Source organism: Haliaeetus albicilla, chromosome 22 (genome assembly GCF_947461875.1).
Source record: "Haliaeetus albicilla chromosome 22, bHalAlb1.1, whole genome shotgun sequence".
NCBI classification, from domain to species: Eukaryota; Metazoa; Chordata; class Aves; order Accipitriformes; family Accipitridae; genus Haliaeetus; species Haliaeetus albicilla.
The window spans coordinates 13,372,355-13,390,867 of record NC_091504.1 but is presented as its reverse complement, the minus strand read 5'-3'; the positions used below and the strand labels follow the sequence as shown (position 1 = coordinate 13,390,867).

Sequence of the window (18,513 nt, the reverse complement as noted above, 5' to 3'; positions counted from 1 at the left end):
TCTGTTGAAGAAAAGTGTGCAGCCTTTGGTTTTGAATTGGGACTTACATTTAAGATTATGACCTTAGGAATTTTGCATATATAAACTAACAGCAGTTCTTTATATATTGCTACTTAGTTACTTGCTAGCACTTTGGTTGGTAAATGCTAATTTAAAGAAAGCTGCTGGGCTTGACTAGCTGAAGACATTAGAATTCTTGTGCTGAAATTGGTTTAATGAACTGTGTTTCTGTTTCTCTTGTCTGTTTTGCTGCAGAGCCTTTTAGTGCTTCTGTCTGGGTGATGATGTTTGTGATGCTTCTCATTGTGTCTGCCATGGCTGTCTTTATATTTGAGTACTTTAGTCCTGTAGGATATAACAGGAACTTAGCACAAGGGAGAGGTAAGCTTTGCATTTTACACAACCCTAAAGCTATAAAAAAAAAAAATGTATTTCCCATCCCTTGCCCTCCATCTTTGAAAATAAATTTAACATAGGAATAAAACAGTAAAAGCGGCTATGAAACTATGTTTGCTCTTAATTTAAAATATGATTTCTTGAGGGCTTATATGTTCATGTTTGTATTCTAATTCATTGGAATAAAGACATATAGAAAGGTAAGTGATATCAGAGAGTTGTATTCAGGCAGTGTTTGGCTAGTATGCTGCATCATTTGTAGAGTGTCAGCTTAAAAAAGCATTGGAATAAATTCTACAGACTCCTGACTCCTATGAATTCACAGTTAGTTCAGAGAAAATGATCTAAACTGGTGTGGTTTGGTGGATAATCTGGAAAAATAGCACTTTACATTGTATGTAGTTTTATATAGTCCCTATAAAAAGTCTGATGAACTCAGCCTTGAAATGAGGCCAGTGGCAGAAGGGCATTGCTTCTTTCTGTGTAGCATCCACGGTTATAGAAACTTCATTTTCAAAATATACCAGCACAACAAATGTAATACCGAGTTTGCCTTTCTCAGTGAAAGCTGCAGTTTGTATATTATTAGCACTTTGACCTGAGAATGGGGATTCCATGTATTGTGGTGCCCTCATCCTTCCCTTTCTTTACTTACAGTTGAGAGTGTAGCCTGTTTTTAATTTCTAAATCATGCTTGCCTCATTTTATTACAAGAGATTTTCCAGCTTGGTGAACACAGTTCTGGAGACTATTACAAACTAATGGTTTCTTTTAGATTATGATTGGCTTGGTCCCTGAAAAAGGGGATTATTGTAATGTTCAGATGATGTTATCATTTCAATGAGATGGTTTATGTGTAACCTCTGTCCAGAATAAACACTGTGATTAGGAAGGGGATATCAAAGGTGAATATAGACACTGGGGATCTAGGGACTAGGCTGTTCTTTTCTGTGCCACCTCATGTGCTGGAATTGATTATTTATCATACTTATGGCTAGAAAGGCATATTATGGCACTAGACCATCCTAACTTAGCTGTAGAGCCTTGCCATGAATCCAGCTGCTGTTCATTTGAAACATGGGAAGCTTAAAATAATCAGGAATCTTTTATGTAGATTACTCCTTTCCCTAGGCATTTTTGGCAGGATGAAGCTCAATGGTAATACAATCTCCAGTAGCATAAACAGATTTAGGTTGCTTTCTTGGCATATACTTTCCTTATCATTGTTCCTCAGAAAATACATATTATCTGTGTACCAGCTCAATCTTAAATGGCTCTAGAAGGTAGTTTCATAAACCAAAAGTCAGCTTCATTGTGTTTATTTTACTGCACTCTATCCTCTTAGCATTGCTGCAGAATATAAAGAGGATAAACTAAGATGTTGTGCTTGATTGCATTGTGAAAAATATGCACTGTATCAGAGAGCATTTCTACTGAAATGAGAACATGCACTGAGTATACCCAATTCGGGTTTTATTCTTTTAATAATAACTAAATTATTATTAAAATAAATTATAATTAAATTAATAACTAAATCTGAGTTTGTAATGTGCATCCCCTAGGATAAAGGGACAGGGCAGGGAAGGAGGTAATATGACAGGTGTCTGCATCAGAGCTTATTGTCTGAATTGCTATTTAATTGAAAAATAGACACTTATAAAAAAGTCAAATGAGTCACAGTCAGGGGAGGCCTGTTTCTCTCCATTGAGGATAAAGGGCGTCTAGATGACGAGCAGTATGTGATGACTGCACTGTACTTACCTAGAGCTGGGTAAGAGCAAACTTCCCCTTATTCTCATAGGGCTCTACAAATAAGGCCTTTGAAGTGGATAACAGCATTGCTAGTCCACTTCTGCCGCTCTGAGGGCATGAGGGCATCACGCTGACGGCTTCTATTTGAAGCCAGAGAACTGACTCTGAACATGTGAGGTAGCCATAGTGTGGTTTGCTCTAAGTTACGTATCTATACAGGTAGCTCTTTTGTGTTGACTTACTGATTTATCCTCTGAGTGCAAAGTTGCTTAAAAGTAGGTGACATATTCCCACATTTTGATCTTCAATATGCTTACATAAAGTTAAAAAAGCATAATGTTGGAAGACTGGAGATGATAACAAATCATTTAGGTGACAAAAGTACTGGAATTGAATCATTAAGACTTAAACCCACAGTTTTCCATTTTACATGTCCGCTGGCACAAAAGACCGAAAGGGGCAATACTGTGCACAAACCTTACTGCAAAAGACATATCAGTTTGCTTCTCCTTGAAATCTATGCTTTCCATTTTCATCTTAAAACTTTTGAACTAAATGCCACATAGAAAATGTTGAATTATTTTTTACAAATATGGAAATTAATGTCATTACAATAGAGAGTACCTATGGTAAATCCTGTCATTCCGTGAGGAGTACAGTGAATACGTATTGAAATAATTTTTAACTGTGTCTTTGTGAGTGATCTGTTGTTATTACGTAGGGTATCTTGGCAAGGTTTAATTTAACTGCAACTAAAATAGCTGCTCTTTGCAATTACAGATCCCCATGGGCCGTCCTTTACGATTGGAAAGGCAGTGTGGTTGCTCTGGGGCTTGGTATTCAACAACTCTGTGCCTGTGCAAAACCCCAAAGGGACGACAAGTAAAATTATGGTGTCAGTTTGGGCTTTCTTTGCTGTCATTTTCCTGGCTAGTTATACTGCCAATTTAGCTGCATTTATGATTCAAGAGGAATTTGTTGACCAAGTGACTGGACTGAGTGATAAAAAGGTAGGTCTTCAGCTCAAAACATGCCAGTGTCCATACTTCATAATCCTTCTACAAATTTGTGCTTTATGCTACAAAAACTCTGGGCAAGATAATAAGCTAAAACTGGATTATTTCACTCTGAGTGTAACCCTTTACTAACAAACCTAAGACCCAAAGAATGAAAATATCAGACTGTTTTCAAAGTCTTTGAGTTACCTTTGCAAAAGTAACTGCATTAATTGAAAAGTACCTTTATTTTGTGATAGAAATCAATTCCTGTTTGATTAAAAGGAATGTCTCACCAATATACAAAAGCTTGAAAAATGAAAAAGTCAGTTTGAATGCAGGGAAGGCATATTTAAAATTATTTGAACATCTCTGTGTGGAATATTAATTATATATTAACTGACAAAATATTCATAAACCCAGCAAATATCCAGTAATTATCAGAAGCTTGTTAATGCTCCTGAAAAAATGTCTTTTTGCTTTCTATGTAGCATGCAAGGAATTTATAGAAAAAGTTCAGATTTAAAGTGGTGCCAGCACAAGCAAGCAAAGAGAAATGATAAAAAGTGATACATACTGTCTGTGGATGTTTGAATGTTTTCCTTGTATGAAATGGCAAGAGTAAATAGGAAAAAGAAACAAATAAGAAAATTGGGGAGTTTGTGTTATCACACTGAACTGAGATGTAAATTACATAGGATAAGGCACAGAATTTTGATATGTTTGTGGAAGATGCTTTCCTAATTCAAGAACTTTTGTAAGGATTTCACTTTGAACAGTAGTCTCTGATAGTTCACTTAAACCCTACTTGTTTCACACAAACTGACAAATAGTAAATATGCTTATTTTTCATATTGTTCTAGCTTGACCGTTCATCTTTCTTCTACTGAAAGTATACTTCCCAGATCTTAGTACTTTTGAATTTTAATCAATAGTCTTATAAATCTGAAACCTAGCAATTACTTCTTTTTTATTTCATTTGTGTGACTGCTTTGTAATAGTGGTATTGCATGGAGGGATTGAAGTCCATTTGCAAAATTATTGTTGTGATGGATATGCCCAAAATACATGAAGGGCATGCTGTCTTCAAGTTTGTGCCCAGTTGTTTTAAAATGAAACTAAATATTGACATTAAGAAATAATATTTAAATGGAGCATAGCACAGGGGAGAACTTCACAAGGGAATTTTCTCAAAGGACAGAAAATAAAGGAAATTGTTATTCAAAAGAAGGCAGCAGCTCAGATAGCCTTGTGTCTGTTTTTTGGTTTAACTGCTTTTTATGACCAGCCTTTGATTGATTGCCTGACGTATCAAACCATGAATTGCAAGCATGCCTAGAGGAAAGACAGATAAAAAGAAACAAAAAATGATAGTAGTTTTGTTTTCATTAAGTTGTGTTCTCACAAAACCTTTGAAAGACTATGAAGACTGTTAAATATACCTCTATTTTAAGATAATATTCTTAGTAAGAGACAGATAAAAAGTATTCTTCTCTTGAGGATTAAAAAAAAAGGATTTGAGAAATATCTTTCTCCCGTTTGTGAGAAAGTACAGAGAATTTTCCTGGGAAGTCTCAGTTTTGGCAGGATTTGGCTTGCACCTGGCACAGCACTTGCATTCAGGTCTGCCAGTGCACCCTTATCTTCCTCTCTTTGCTGGCTGTTTGCTTCTTTCACCTATGGGCTGGGAAAATGTCAGTATTTGTTCTGTGGCTTTTGGCTAATAACTTCCTTATTTTTCTCTTTTTTCTATTCTTTCTGCTAAGTAGGGTATTATTTCCACAAAAAGCAAAATAAAAATAGAAAAATACCATCTGTTTTTGTGTGGTCTGCTGATCATTTATTTGATCTGCCACCTTTGTTTCTATTTTACAGTTCTTCAAATTTTGCCTGAGATGTATAGAGATAAATCAGGGGACCCATGCCTTTTCTGATTAAATTAAACAAGCCGGAACTCCAGAAAAGCAATGATCTATTTCAAAACATTCTTCTTGTCATACACAGGTTTTGCCTCCTCCACAATCCTGAGGTTTATCGGATTTTAAAAATTCAATTATTTAAGGATAATTTATGGGAATATAATCTGATTCATGTTAAATTATTTTTCTCCCCTCTTTGCCCTGTTGCTGCAATGTTGTTAGTAGGACAACAATTCAGGAATTTGCAACAATTTTGCTGTTGTTCAGTAGAGAGCTCTGACCCTTGCTGCAAGCAAAGCAGTAATAGGCAAAGGCCAGTGAGAAGGAACAGAAGTATGGGTAAAATTAATTTTAAATAAGTAATATCTAGAAGTTCAATAAATTTTTGAAAAAGCTTCTGGGCTGGTAAATCAGTTTACTATTTTTTCCCTCTCCCCTTTTTCCTACTGCCACAACTGAAGAGTCAAGCTCTTTAGTCAATGCTGTATTGTCAATGCAATCAAGTATTCCCAGTTAGAGATACTGGGGTTTCTCAGGCCAGCTCCATATGTGATAGACTATAGAGAAGAGAAGCCAGGAGAAAACTCTTCTCTCTCTGAGCAGTCATCCCTCACTCTCCGCATTCAGTACCTTCCCATTCAGGAAATGTGTTATGCTCTAGCATCTGGTTCACCAGGTTTGCTAAACACATGATGACGTGCTATTGACCCTTCCTTGCTTTAAGACCTCTTGATAGTTTCCTCAACCTTCATAAAGTTGCTAATGAATTTCTGAATGCCGTGTCATCCATGTGTCACCCTGAAATACATGGCACAGCATGTACTGGAGTTATTAGGGGTGGGTGTTCATAAACTCAAATGATTCACAAAATGAGAGGAAAATTATATTTTGACATTCTTGTGTATGTAAAAGATTTTTAAAAGCTTTGTGTTCATAAAAAGGTGCAGAAAATGAGTCCAAAAGTATCCAGCAAAGCTGGCATTTGTAGCACTTGTTACTTTTGAGACCATTTATGCCTTTTTCATGTAATGAAAGCGAAAATATTACTGAGGGAGAGTAGGTAGCACTGGACAGAATTGTCTTACAAAGTGTTTGTCTGCTGTGATTCCTCCACACAGTCACATTTTAAGAAAAGTCCCACGTGTATGTGGTCTAGGGGATTCTTTTCAACATTAATAGGAAGCTCTAATTATGCCATTTACAGGTTACTTATTTTTGCAAGATTCACAGTATGTTGTAACCTTGGCTTTATATTTTTGTGCAACAAGATGTCACAAGGTCTACAGTTACTCAAAGATATGTCTGTGTGAAAACAGAGCAGGCTGAGGTCAAAGACAGCGTGGATGATGGGGTGGTTAGGGTGACCCTTTTACCCCAATCCATCTCTCCACTTCAATATTAGACTTTTACAGTGCTTTTTGAGTGTTGTCAGGCATAGATATTGACTGCATTTCAGGAACTGATGATTATAATAATAGTCTTGGAATTACTAATAGCTATATTTTTCAAAGATCAGAAATCAGATTGTCTGTGTTTTCCATCTGGTGAGACAAGAAAGGAGAGAGTTCAAATATAGGTGTTTTTATATCACTCGAAACCAGCCATAATTCCTGTTAAAATCTGTGTTAGCAGAGGGAGAATATTTACTGTTTTCTACTATTATTTCAGAAATGTTTACCACAGTTCCTTAAAATACTCCAGAACAATAACAAACAACTGCTCTGAATACCAGGCTTTTCAGGCAAGCATGCAAATCTTCAGATTAAGTCAGTATTTAATGTTTGTGAAAGATCACTTTACTAACTTCATGAAATTGTCAGTTTTATTAAGGCATATAGGTAAAACCAAATAAAAGCAAAAGATTGGAGTTTTTGTTGCCATGTGTCCCAGTTCTAGCAACTGGCAGAGCATGGGGAAACAAGAACAAATTGGTTAGTCTTCTGAATAACAGTAGGTCTATCCACAGTTATGATTCAAGCAGGGGGCTTGTTCATTCAATTTAAGGATTTTATTAATGGTTAAAAAAAATCAGCATTTCGGAAATGTCTAGGAAGAAAATTGCTTCCTAGCAGACATGATATATTTTATTTCCCATCATGGGGCTTCAGGGAAAATGAGTACATGTAAAGACTTGATCGTTTTTTCTTTCTTGTCTCATGCCTGCCACATAGATCTTTGCTGCAGTCATAGAGCCTATATGCTTCTCCAGGACATGTCAGTTCACAGAATATAAGTTTAAAATTATTGATGAGAACTTTATACATCTTAGATATGAGTGCACTGTTAGTAAAAAGATTTTAAACCCTTCCTTTCTTCTTTACAAGTAGTCTGTGAGCAGGCAGTAGTAGCAGACAATCAATTAAAAAAAATTATCTCCTTGTGACTGTTAAAATTCATTGGTTGGGTGTCTTGTGCCAAGGAATTTCAGTCTGTGGATGGCGTTTGGAACTATTCACCTGCTTGTTATCCCTGTGATCTCTGAATGAACTAGTACTTTTTATTAATCTCTGCTCTCCTGCAGAAATGTTTTTGTGTTCCATGAATGTTCAGTTTGGGACAGATACCTCAATTCCTTCAACTACTCCTATGGGAGGAAACTCCTCCCATCATCTTCAACTCATATGAATGTTGTTGAAAAGTGAGAATATTCGGAACCAAACTCCATTTCTAAATTATCAGGATACTCCTCCATGATCTCCCTGTTCCCTCAATTCCCCTGCCATACCCCAGGACTAGGAATTGAGCTTGCAGAATGCTCATCACAGCCGAGTTTCCAAAAAATTTCAGCTGTATGAACAGCAGCAATTTTTACAGGTCTTGAAATTGATGTTTTTTCTTTAATTATTTTTTTCCAGTTCTATTGACTGGCTAATTTGATACAGATATTAGGAGATATTGGAAGCCATCTCACTATTTCGGGGATTCATTATCAGTAGATTTAAATGAAGTTAATAGCAAGCTACATCTGTATCAGTAGAATCTCTGGACATATATTTAAGAGCAGGGTTTGTTTCAGTGCTGCATAATAAACTCAAAAAAGGAGACAGCAAATATAGACTAGGAACCATGACTAGTATATAGTGTAATTTTAGTGCATGGGTCAATTAGCATGTGTAAAGTAGTAGCAAAGTAATAATTTAAACAGTAAAGCTGTGAAAAGGGGAAATGAGAAAAGTAAGACATCTGTTAGCTAAACGAATAGAGAAAAATAGAATTCATTCCTTTATGCTTTGTCAAAACATGCTTAATTAAAATGAAGCATTTAATTGTAGTTCTGTAACATGAAAATATTGTTGCAGCAATAATTTCATAGTCAAGGTTTGATGGAATTGAAAATACTCCCAGTTTTTGTATAAGCCTATTTGTATTCTCTTTGCAAATTGGCACTGGATCCTGGGAATTCTTGATGCCCTGAGACCAAACTTTAAAAAGAGAAATATTACATATGTAGCCCAAAGGAAGCAGCAGCTGTATAAATATTAGCTGTCTCTTGCAGCACAGGGTATGTAGACTGCTCTTCTAACTTTAACAGTAAAAACAGACTGCATTTTACTGTGGAATTCATGGGTGACTGCTTTTATCAATGCTCAATTGAATTTCCTTGTTAGCCAATAGTTCCTCTAATTTGAGCGGTCTTTTCATATATTTCTTAAAGACACATTTTAACTTAATACTAAAGTGTGACTTGGTATTTAAAGGGAGATCTTGAAAAGGTGCATAAGGAATTTTCAAGTCCGTTAGCAAAACTTTATGTGAGATTATCTGAATGATTTCCAAATCTGAAACCTGAGTGTGCTCTGAGCTATTGCTATTCCTTTGCAGATATTCCCTGGCTTGTTTGTCTGTGCTGATGCAATAGTGATATAGAGGGTAAAATTGTAGAATAAACCTATATGACCTCAAGCAGACTGTAGTTTTAAATTGTAGGAATAAATAGGGACTAGGATTATAGGTGTGAGAGCTCCAGAAGCCCTTTTCATGTCAAGTGACGTAGCTGCTGAGCCCTGGGGGAAGGTGCAAGAACTTTTAGTCCCCTGGAATCATGGTGGTGGAAGGAAAGCCAGCCCTCACCCTGTCCCTCCCTGCGCACAAGCTTCCCGCAGGCACCCGCACCCCTCCGGGAGCAGTGCGTTAGGCTCCCTGTCAAATAGTGCAAATGGCCCTTTTGCCTTCTTTGTGTGGGGACCCACAATGTCACAACTGAGATGGAAGTGTGAAATAACTATCAACAAAATACCGTTTTCTTTTAATTGCCGTTTACCAGTGTGTCTGCTTGTAGTTTGGGTTCACTAGGGAAGATGTTGGCAGATGAGGAACATCTGCCAGTATCTTGCTGCTCCAGTTTCTGCTGTCCTGCCATATTACAATGCAGGGGAGAAAGTCACATTAGAATGGCAAAATTGAGCTGTTTTTACTTTGCATGTAGATGATTCTGTAAGTTCGGTCAGTGGGAAGACAGTTTCTGCTACAATAGAGCTGAATTAACCCACAACATTTGCCTAGAAGAAATGTGAGGCAGCTTCTGGTTTTTTCAACCTGGAATTGCCCTTCTTCACATTTTGAATGCCTGGAACACTTTGCTTTTCCCTTTTCTCTCTAGTTTCAAAGGCCATATGACTATTCACCTCCTTTTCGATTTGGAACCGTCCCAAATGGAAGCACAGAGAGAAATATCAGAAACAACTACCCTGATATGCACCTTTACATGACGAAGTATAATCAGAAAGGAGTTGAAGATGCCTTGGTCAGCTTGAAAACTGGGTAAGCTTTTTTCCATGGATTTTAAAAAACACTGTAGACTTTGCAGAAACTGAGAAATATTGATCTGTGCTTACTGTGATACTGAACAGACTGATGTCAGGCGTGCTGTGTAGTACATGGCTCTTTTTTTTATTTTTCAACTGCATTTTACAGATATCAGAGAGGAAAACGATTGCCTGTGATTTGTATGACTTTTAAAATTACATGGAAGACTGATGCCCTATGTAAATTACATTCAAAGGGCAGAATTAGTATTTCTCAAATTTAGAGAGAGATGGACCTGGAGTTGGGTGGGGACTCAACACAGAACATGATGTTTTGTGCAGTCTCTCATTATCTTTGCAGAACTTGCTCTGAAAGGTGCTTTTGCAGGATGAATTTCTTACAAAGCTTGTTTGTCTGGCCAGTGTGCAACTACTTGTTATTTCTTTTCAACTTCCCATCCCTTTCGCATGCTTTTCGGTCCACTCTTACATTTTCTTCCCTCTAATTAGCATGGCCCTGTACATTTACTGTCACATCTGAAGTATTGACTTCGATCTTTGTAAAATCTGTTGAAATGAGATAGTCTCAAATGTACTATCTAATCCTGCTTCTGGCAATCTTGGCAAATATTCTGGCAAATATTATTGTCCTTCTTCCTTAAGATCTGAGATTTAGACTTGAGTGCCATCTATCCTTTTGTCTCTCTGAAGTAGCCCATTCTGCCTGGTTGGACAAAGAGATTGAATTTTCATTCTTAATCCTCAAAAGGTGTAAGAGTGACTCACTACTTGTGTCAGTATTCATCTGCGTGACAGGAATGTGTTAGCTCTAGTAATCTTTTCTAAACATATAGGCTTGATAATAGCATGTGTATTTTTGTTAATAATACTGGATTACAATAATCATAATTTATCAATATAGTTTGTTTAGGTTTGTTTTGAAGTTGTTTTGTTTGTTTTTAGTTTGTTTTGAAGTTTGAGAAAGCTAAGTTACCCAGAGTGGGTTTCAGTACATCTACTCTAGTGGCTGTTTCGAGGCACATCTCACCTGCAATTATTTATGGTGAACACAGGACACGTTTCTCCCTGTACTAAATTAAGCTATTACTTTTGGTCCTCTTTTGGGAACTGCTTGTCCTTTTAATTTTTACTCTCCTCCCAAACATATAGGGGATTGTAACATATCTCTTATGCAAAAAAAACCTGAAGTCCCCAAATCTTTCCTTAGAGTGCAGGTTCCATTCGTTAAAAAGTTATCCTTCCTACTGTTTCCTTCTCTGCTGACTCCGTGTTGCTGTCTGGACTCCCTCTGCCATTATTTCTCAAGGCATTCTCAACTGGCGTTTCTCAAGCACGGTTTGTCGTATCCTAGGATAGACATGTGACATAACGTGAGATGAACCTCGCCCAAGGTCTTCCAAACTGGAGGCAGAGCCCCCGCTCTGACTGAGCCTGTGCAACTGATATTTCCTGGGTGACAGCTAAATTATGCATTACAGATAGTCAGCTGAATGCTACCATTCCTGCTGTGAATTTTTAAAGAAGAAGCTATCCTTAATTTCAGCCATTGCTTAGGGCTTGTTCAGTTGGATGGATAGTTTATTTAGGGGAGGTATATTCCTTGTACTTTTCACCAACCATTTGTGCTACTGAAAGCCCTTGAAAAAACGCTGTTAGCTTTAAAATCAGGCCACCTGTCAGATACTTGAACATGAAAAGGGGAGGGCTACCCGACTGCAGTGTGGTTCAGGACAATCACTCAAACTCAGGCTGGCTGCTCTTGTGCCAGCTGCTGCTCTTCCTCAAAAGCTTTAGTCCTTTTGACAGTATAAGCTATTCATTTTTTATAGTCCCCCCCCCTTCCCCCCCACCCCGTGCTGGAGTTTCTTTCCTCTTCTAAGTGATTTCTCAGTGTGGACACCCCCAGGTGTCTACCTTGCTCCCCTTGACTGACATTTCTGTAGCAGATGGTGCAAATAAGCTGCCATGTGCAGTGTTTTCCGGATCAATATAAGTAACTGCTACATACAGCTGCGCTCCTTAGTATTTTGTCTGACGGCACCTACAGAAGGATTAAACAGCATGCCATCGGCTGCTGAAGTTTCCCACAATAGAAGTGTCACTTTGCGTTTGCTTATATCACAGGTTTGGACATTCCAGCAGCAGAGTAGTGTCAAGTGGGCTTACATGTTTTTCTGCCTTCAGTTTCTGTGCAGCAAGAACTGTGCAAAGACCCAGTCAATGTGGTAATTGTGGGCAGTAAACTCAGTTACAGATCAGGCGGCATGATCGTACCTTCTTTTTGCCTCAGAGTGGTTTCTCTCTGGAAAGATGATTTCATTTAGGTGACCAAAGCGATCAGGCTCTGTCGTCCTCACCTGTCACTTGCACCTTGAGCGCACCCAGGTTTTCCTTTTTGCTAAGATGTTGGTGAAGATGTGATGCAGCTCCTGTGGCTGACACCTCAGGGATCTCTGGAGCTAAAAGTGTCCTGAATGAAAGACATGAGACTGTATAATATGGGACTGTAATAACTTGCATTCTCTGTAGGGAGGAGAACAGAAAAGCCTCAATAGGTATTTGGTAGTATATTACAATTGCCTGCCTCTTCTTTTTCTCCAGACTCATATTCTTCAAAAACATCATTTTTCACTTTTTCTACCAAATTTTCTGTTCTGTTCCTCAGTATACTCTTCATTTTTTATATACCTGCACTGTATCTTCTTCCTTTCTCCGTTGTGAAGTATTTGAGCAGATTGTTTCTCTCTTCCATGTGGTTTCCCCTTTCATCCTTATCTAGATGTGATGAAGCTTTCACCTTCCCTACTTCACTTGATCCCATGATTGTTAATACATCTTGCCCCATAGAGCCTATGTTGCTACTGCTCTTCTGAGGACGACCTGTTGCTTCTTCCTCAAACTGCTTCTGCTTCCAAGAAAATATATAATATCTATTTTCCTCTTCAGGATGTATGTGTTCTGCTTACCTTATTACAGCTATTTTGTCTGTTTTCATCTTTATCTCTTGTCAAAGCTATTCCTGTACTTTTATCTTTTTTTCTTTTTTCATCCTCATCATTGGTAGCATACAACAAGCAATTTTTCTTACATATGGTAAAGCTTGCTGCTTCTGCACATCTTTTTGAAGATGAACGACCTGGTAATTATAGAGTCATAGACTACAGACCCGGGAATGACTTGCAAAGATTGTCTGGTTGATAACTGCTGCTGTGAGTCAAAATAAATAGTACCTGTGTTATTCCTGAAGAATGTTTGTATAACCTGTATGTATTTCCAATCTCACTTTTGAAACTACTTTTGCTTAATTGAAGACATAAGATTTAGTCCCCTTTAATTCCCTATATAGAGTGTTTGATTCTAATTTTATGGTGGAGCAAAAAATACCAGCAATCAGGCAATACTTAATGACTGAATACTGCTACACATGTGGCATCTGATCTAAACAGAATCAAACTATCAAGTAGTTGCTTGTCACAATTCAGTCTGGCTTTGCTGTATCTCAAACTCTTAAGCCTTTCCATCAGCTTTAATTAGCGTTAACCTCTTGAGATGTATCAGGAATATCTTGATCTTTGAGACCATCATGTTTAATACATGTTACTGAGTTGAACTGGAAGAAGAAAGCGGGAAAGAGACAAAAATAAAGCTTCAGATGCACAGATTTATCTAATTTCTTTTTTGTTGAAGACATGCTCATGTCCCTTTCCTCATTCTGAAAACAAAAAACAAACTGGTCTTTTTATCTTGCTTTCTCCCAAGAAGTGAAAAATCAGCTGCTTCAGTCCAGTCGCTAACGTGGCTGGGAAAAACCTCAAGGGCAGAAATATGGATAGAAATGTGTATAAAATAAATTACGTTCCTGCCTTTATTTCCTGGTCTGGTATGGAGGTTAGATAGGTCTTGTGTCAGAGTATTGCTGTACATGCAGAGATGAGTGTGCACACATCCGTGTCTGGGAAGCCTTGAATGAAATACCCAGCCCCTTTCTGTTTTCATCTTTGAGAGGTGAAGCTAATAGTGTTTCAAAAATTAACTTACAAGGAAAGCATCTGCATTTGTTTTTTTTAATTAGAACAAACAACTTCACTACATGGGCAATAGCCTTAGACCTATCTTGTTCAATTAGCATCAAAAATGTTTAAGACCATTCTAGAAAGGAATCAACTGGGAAATGCTGCAAATCAAAATGGAAATGAGATTTTTGCTTTAGACTGACATTGACATTATACTTACTCCTTCAGGTGAATCCCCTTGGGGAGGGTTCATTGCAGTTTACTCATGAAGGCTTGTTGCTATCAATGGTGAAGGCAAATTTATCAGCTATTTTGGTTTTACCCTTTTTGTTTGATAAGAAATCAAGCTTTGTTTCTGAAAATACAAAAAAAAAAAAAAAATCTGTAAAGTCTCAGTAATATCTACCTCTTGTCAATAGTGTCTTATTTCTGAGACTCACAGATACAGGTCTCAGAAAGCTGCTGAAACGCCATTTGAACAACAGCAGAACTTTCTGTATTTGTTAATTAAAGGTATCAGTTTGCAACCAGGCCTGTTAAAAGGGAGGAAAATTCATGCACCTTGTTATTGAAGTACTACATAATATTTTTCAAAATGGCAAAATATTGTCCCTCCTTCAATGCAATTTTGTACTGAAAGTAATCACAATCTTACAAGCTTGTCAAAAAATGTACTGGCATTTTTCTCTAAATGTCATGCATATAAGGGATCAGCTGAACCACACGTGCTGTGCTACCTGCAGAGCTTCAGATTGCTCTTTAGGCAGGACTGAGCAGCTCAGGAATTCTCCAGAGTTTTTTGTTCCGTTTCCTTAGTGAAAACAGAAATGGCAGTTATTTTCCTGAGCATCATTCAGAACAGTAAAGTCTGTAAGATATTAGCTAATGTATTCTTGGTGGGTGAAGTCCAGCTCTGTTAGAGCCATGGTGGCTCCTCTGTGTTCTTTAGATGTTTATCGATCACATAAAGTTCTAAAAATGCATCTCAAGCATTTCTGTCTATGCTGCATTTAATTAATCTACATTTCTAGAACCCTCTGTACCAGAGACACAGATCCTATTGATTTTGCTTCTTGAAGAGAGAATAGGTCTTCAAATAGGAAGTAGTTAATTATTGTTTTATGTTTACAGTGGCTGTTTGGGTTTGTTTGCTTCTGTTTGCTTTGCTATATTTTTCCACAACAACAAGGTTATAGTTAAAGAATGCTATCTTTTTGCAAGCAAAACAACCTTACCTGTTGTAATTCTTTGGTGTGGGTTGTATCAGCTCATAGCTGTTGAGTTTGCATGTAGTGTTCCTCTGTGTATGAGTGTTCTGCTGCTGTAAAACTGTCAAGAGGAGAAAATGCAACGGCAATAAAATGGAAATGCATTTCACGTTCTCACCTTTGCCCCAACACACCTACATTAGAATATTGTGTGGGATTTAACTGCTAATAGCTGAAATTAGAAAATTTAATTGGGAGAGTCTCTTCTTACTAGTGAGATAAAATGGCAAACTTTCACTTGCCTATTGCCTGTCACTGATGCATCCATCTAATTTTTTTCTTCACTTCCTTCATTTTCCTGGATATGAGGACTGCAGCTGAGTATGGCGCAGTGTATATCTTGTTTCAAGAAAAGAGATGGTCTAACTGATGCTGTGTTACGGCAGCATATTGATGTGAGGACTTTATTTCAGTTTCATTGCAAAAAGCTGAGAATATAACTTGTTTCAAGGAAACTGCAGTAATGAATCCCTTGTGTTCCGCAGGCAAGCAGCCCCATGTTGTAAGCTGCAGACCCCCTTACTGTCATGAGCGGTTTTCAGCTTTTATTTACAGCCACAGCTGTGACTATATATTCAGGGATTTGATGCTAAAGTTTACTTGGGAATCCATCTGCCTTCCTGTTAAAGATTGCTGTGCTTGGTAGTTTATACATGTCAAGTTTAATACTTTATTCCCTGGTTGTCTGTGGCATACTGGTGGAAATACGAAGCCGCTTGGAAAGAATGCTGTGGCGATAGCATTTCTGCATGACCATTTCTACATCGGCAGGTATGGCCTCAGATGCAGTAGATTATCAAATTTGAGCTGTCCCCCGAGAAGATGCTATTGGCCTGCAGGCGTGTCCTGAGCTGCCAGTCGCTTTGGTAGGAACAAGGGATGATTCTATTCCTCAGCATTTTTTAATGACAAATAATACTGCTAGAAGAAACACCTGAAAGTATCTAACTGAACAGTGTGAATGCCATGAGAAATCATTTCCCCCCCACAAGCACACTCTCCCATGTGGAAACAACAATATGATTATTAACCTTTTTTTTAGAATCCAATGGTACTAAGCAGAGAAAGTGCAAGAGAAGACCCTAGAAGGCTCTGATGCCCTTTTAAACTCTCAGTCTCTGAGTTTACTGGCCCAAATTAGATTTTTGTTGTGCTTACAGTGCTTATAAATTGTATCCAATTCACAGCTTTGCACACTCTGTTATTTGCTGAACAGATACGACCTGGTCAGAGGCCGTGCTGGCAGCTTCTGCAGCATGGCACAGGCGTAACCAGGAGGCAAACGTCTCCATTTCTGTCAGCTGGAACACAATTCAGATTGTGCCCAGCAGGTCCTTCTGTTAATTAGGTCTGTCAATTAAAGTGGTGGTGTGCCTAAAGTAAAAAACAAAACAAACTTCTCTTTTAGGCAGCCAGCTGACATCTCCACTTGGATGCAAAACCAATTTCAGTATTTTTTGCAGTATTTTCAATTTATTTTTACAGAAAAATTGTCATCAAAATTTTCATCAAAGGAAAAACTTTCTAGTTTTTATTGTTTCTGTGGTTCATACCTTTTTACCTAAAAAGAGGAGGGAAAGCTATGAGAGAAATTACCTACTTGAGAGAAAAATTATATATTCTAAGTTTTCATAAAAAGCACAAGTTCTTCATCATTCTCGTGGGCAGATAATAACAGCTTGCAATGAGAACTTAAAGAAATGTTCAGCAGACATAAATTTCTAAACTTTTAATCTAGTGGCTCAATATTTTTGACTATTTCTGATTGACAACACCATACAGTATTTAGAATTGAGAATATTTACTCCTTTCTTGGACTTTTAATGTTACAGTACATAAAGAATTCATTTGCCAAATTTTTAAGAAATTGCCACAGATGGTTGACTCTCAAGTGTGTTTGAGGGAGGAAGGGAAAGGTCAGTGGGCAGCATGAGGTATCTGTAGTCTGTAATAATTTATTGCTTGCAACCCTCCTGGATGCCTGTTATGATACATGAAGAGGGAAACTGCTGCAGACAGCTTTAGCACAAGCACTACTTTATGCAACTGAATTTTAAAATAATGTATCAAATCCTTAAAATCCAGCTATCATTCTAAGAACATGATGTTTTCCTGCTTTCTCATGGCCTACTCATCAAAGCTCTCTTTTCTGAGCCTGCTTGGGTTTTGTGTTTTTCACAAGCTTCAAAAACAGGATTGAAAATTAAATACAGCAACTGAAATAACCAGTTTTTAAATGGGTGATCCTTGCTCCAGTCACATTTTTAAGATGTCACTGAAACAGCAGCCTGTAGTTGAAGTATGTACTGATCTTAATGAAGAGGCAATGATCTTCTCTTTCAAAGTGTCTTTCAAAGTACGAAAGCCTTGGAGATCTTCTTGGGACACTCAAAATTCACCAGTTTAAACTACCAAATCTGAAATTTGTTTATTCACATGTGATTGAAAAAATATTTTCCCAAGTCTGCATTTGCTGTTACTACAACAAAACTTGTAATCTAAGATAGGAATTAATCTTTTTTTTTTTTTTTTAAAGGAAAGTACCGAGTGATGAATCCAATTGATATCTCTAAATGTTGTTTTGTTAAGGAGAAATGTTTAAGAAAATTACTGTCCATATTTTCATCAGATCTATAGGATATTAATTTAAAATATTTGTGTCAGACCCTGAAAATTATCGTGCCAGGTGATCATTCCTTTTTAAGGGGGTGATAAATCCAAAATATGAATGTGTGACATAAGATTATAAATTAATATTTCAGATAATTCACTGTCAATGGTACTTATAACTAATGGTCAGGAATATAAAATAGCTTAGAGGACTGATTTAACTAGCTCCTGGATTGCTCTACTTCTGTACAAAGGCACCCACTGGACCATTTTTCTGGATATAGCTTTTGGACATTTTTGGAGGCTGATGCTTAGAAGCATCCATTTCTGCAGCTGGTCTGAAAGACAAAAAATTCAATAGAGCTGTGAGACAGAACCATGGGAACTCCTTAGAAAAAAGCTGAACTGAACTTTAATTTTCTCAGTCAAATGAAATCTGAAACTGAGCTAGACCACATCTGAAGCACTGATGATTTCAGGCAACTTTTGCCGTAAATCATATATGGAGTATCATATTTTATGCCTGCATACTTTCTGCCCCATAGCTGGAGTAGAAATAGAGATGTAAAATACTTTCAGAACTTGTTGTTCTCTTCAGTGCTGACAAGTTGAAATAATCACAACTGTAGACCACTTAAGATTTTGTTGTTGTTGTTTAAGTAAAAGTGAACATCAGTCGGTCTCTCCTCTCTCTTCTCTCTCTTAGCATCTCTCTGTCTTTTCCCTGTTTGGCACCAGATCTTTGTAAAGTCCAGTAGTGATTAATAGAATATTGCATTTGTGGAGTTAAGTTG

At 37.4% G+C, this 18,513-nt stretch overlaps 1 protein-coding gene across 5 annotated transcripts in view; it reads left to right on the top strand.

Moving 5' to 3' along the window:
* Nucleotides 1-18,513, top strand: part of GRIN2A (glutamate ionotropic receptor NMDA type subunit 2A) — a 196,213-nt gene that overhangs the window by 139,719 nt on the left and 37,981 nt on the right. For all 5 annotated transcript variants that reach the window (XM_069809925.1, XM_069809924.1, XM_069809921.1 and 2 more), the window contains 3 exons: nt 256-381; nt 2,929-3,158; nt 9,663-9,823. In XM_069809925.1, the coding sequence (XP_069666026.1) occupies nt 256-381; nt 2,929-3,158; nt 9,663-9,823 (517 nt within the window). The remainder of the gene's footprint in view (nt 1-255; nt 382-2,928; nt 3,159-9,662; nt 9,824-18,513) is intronic.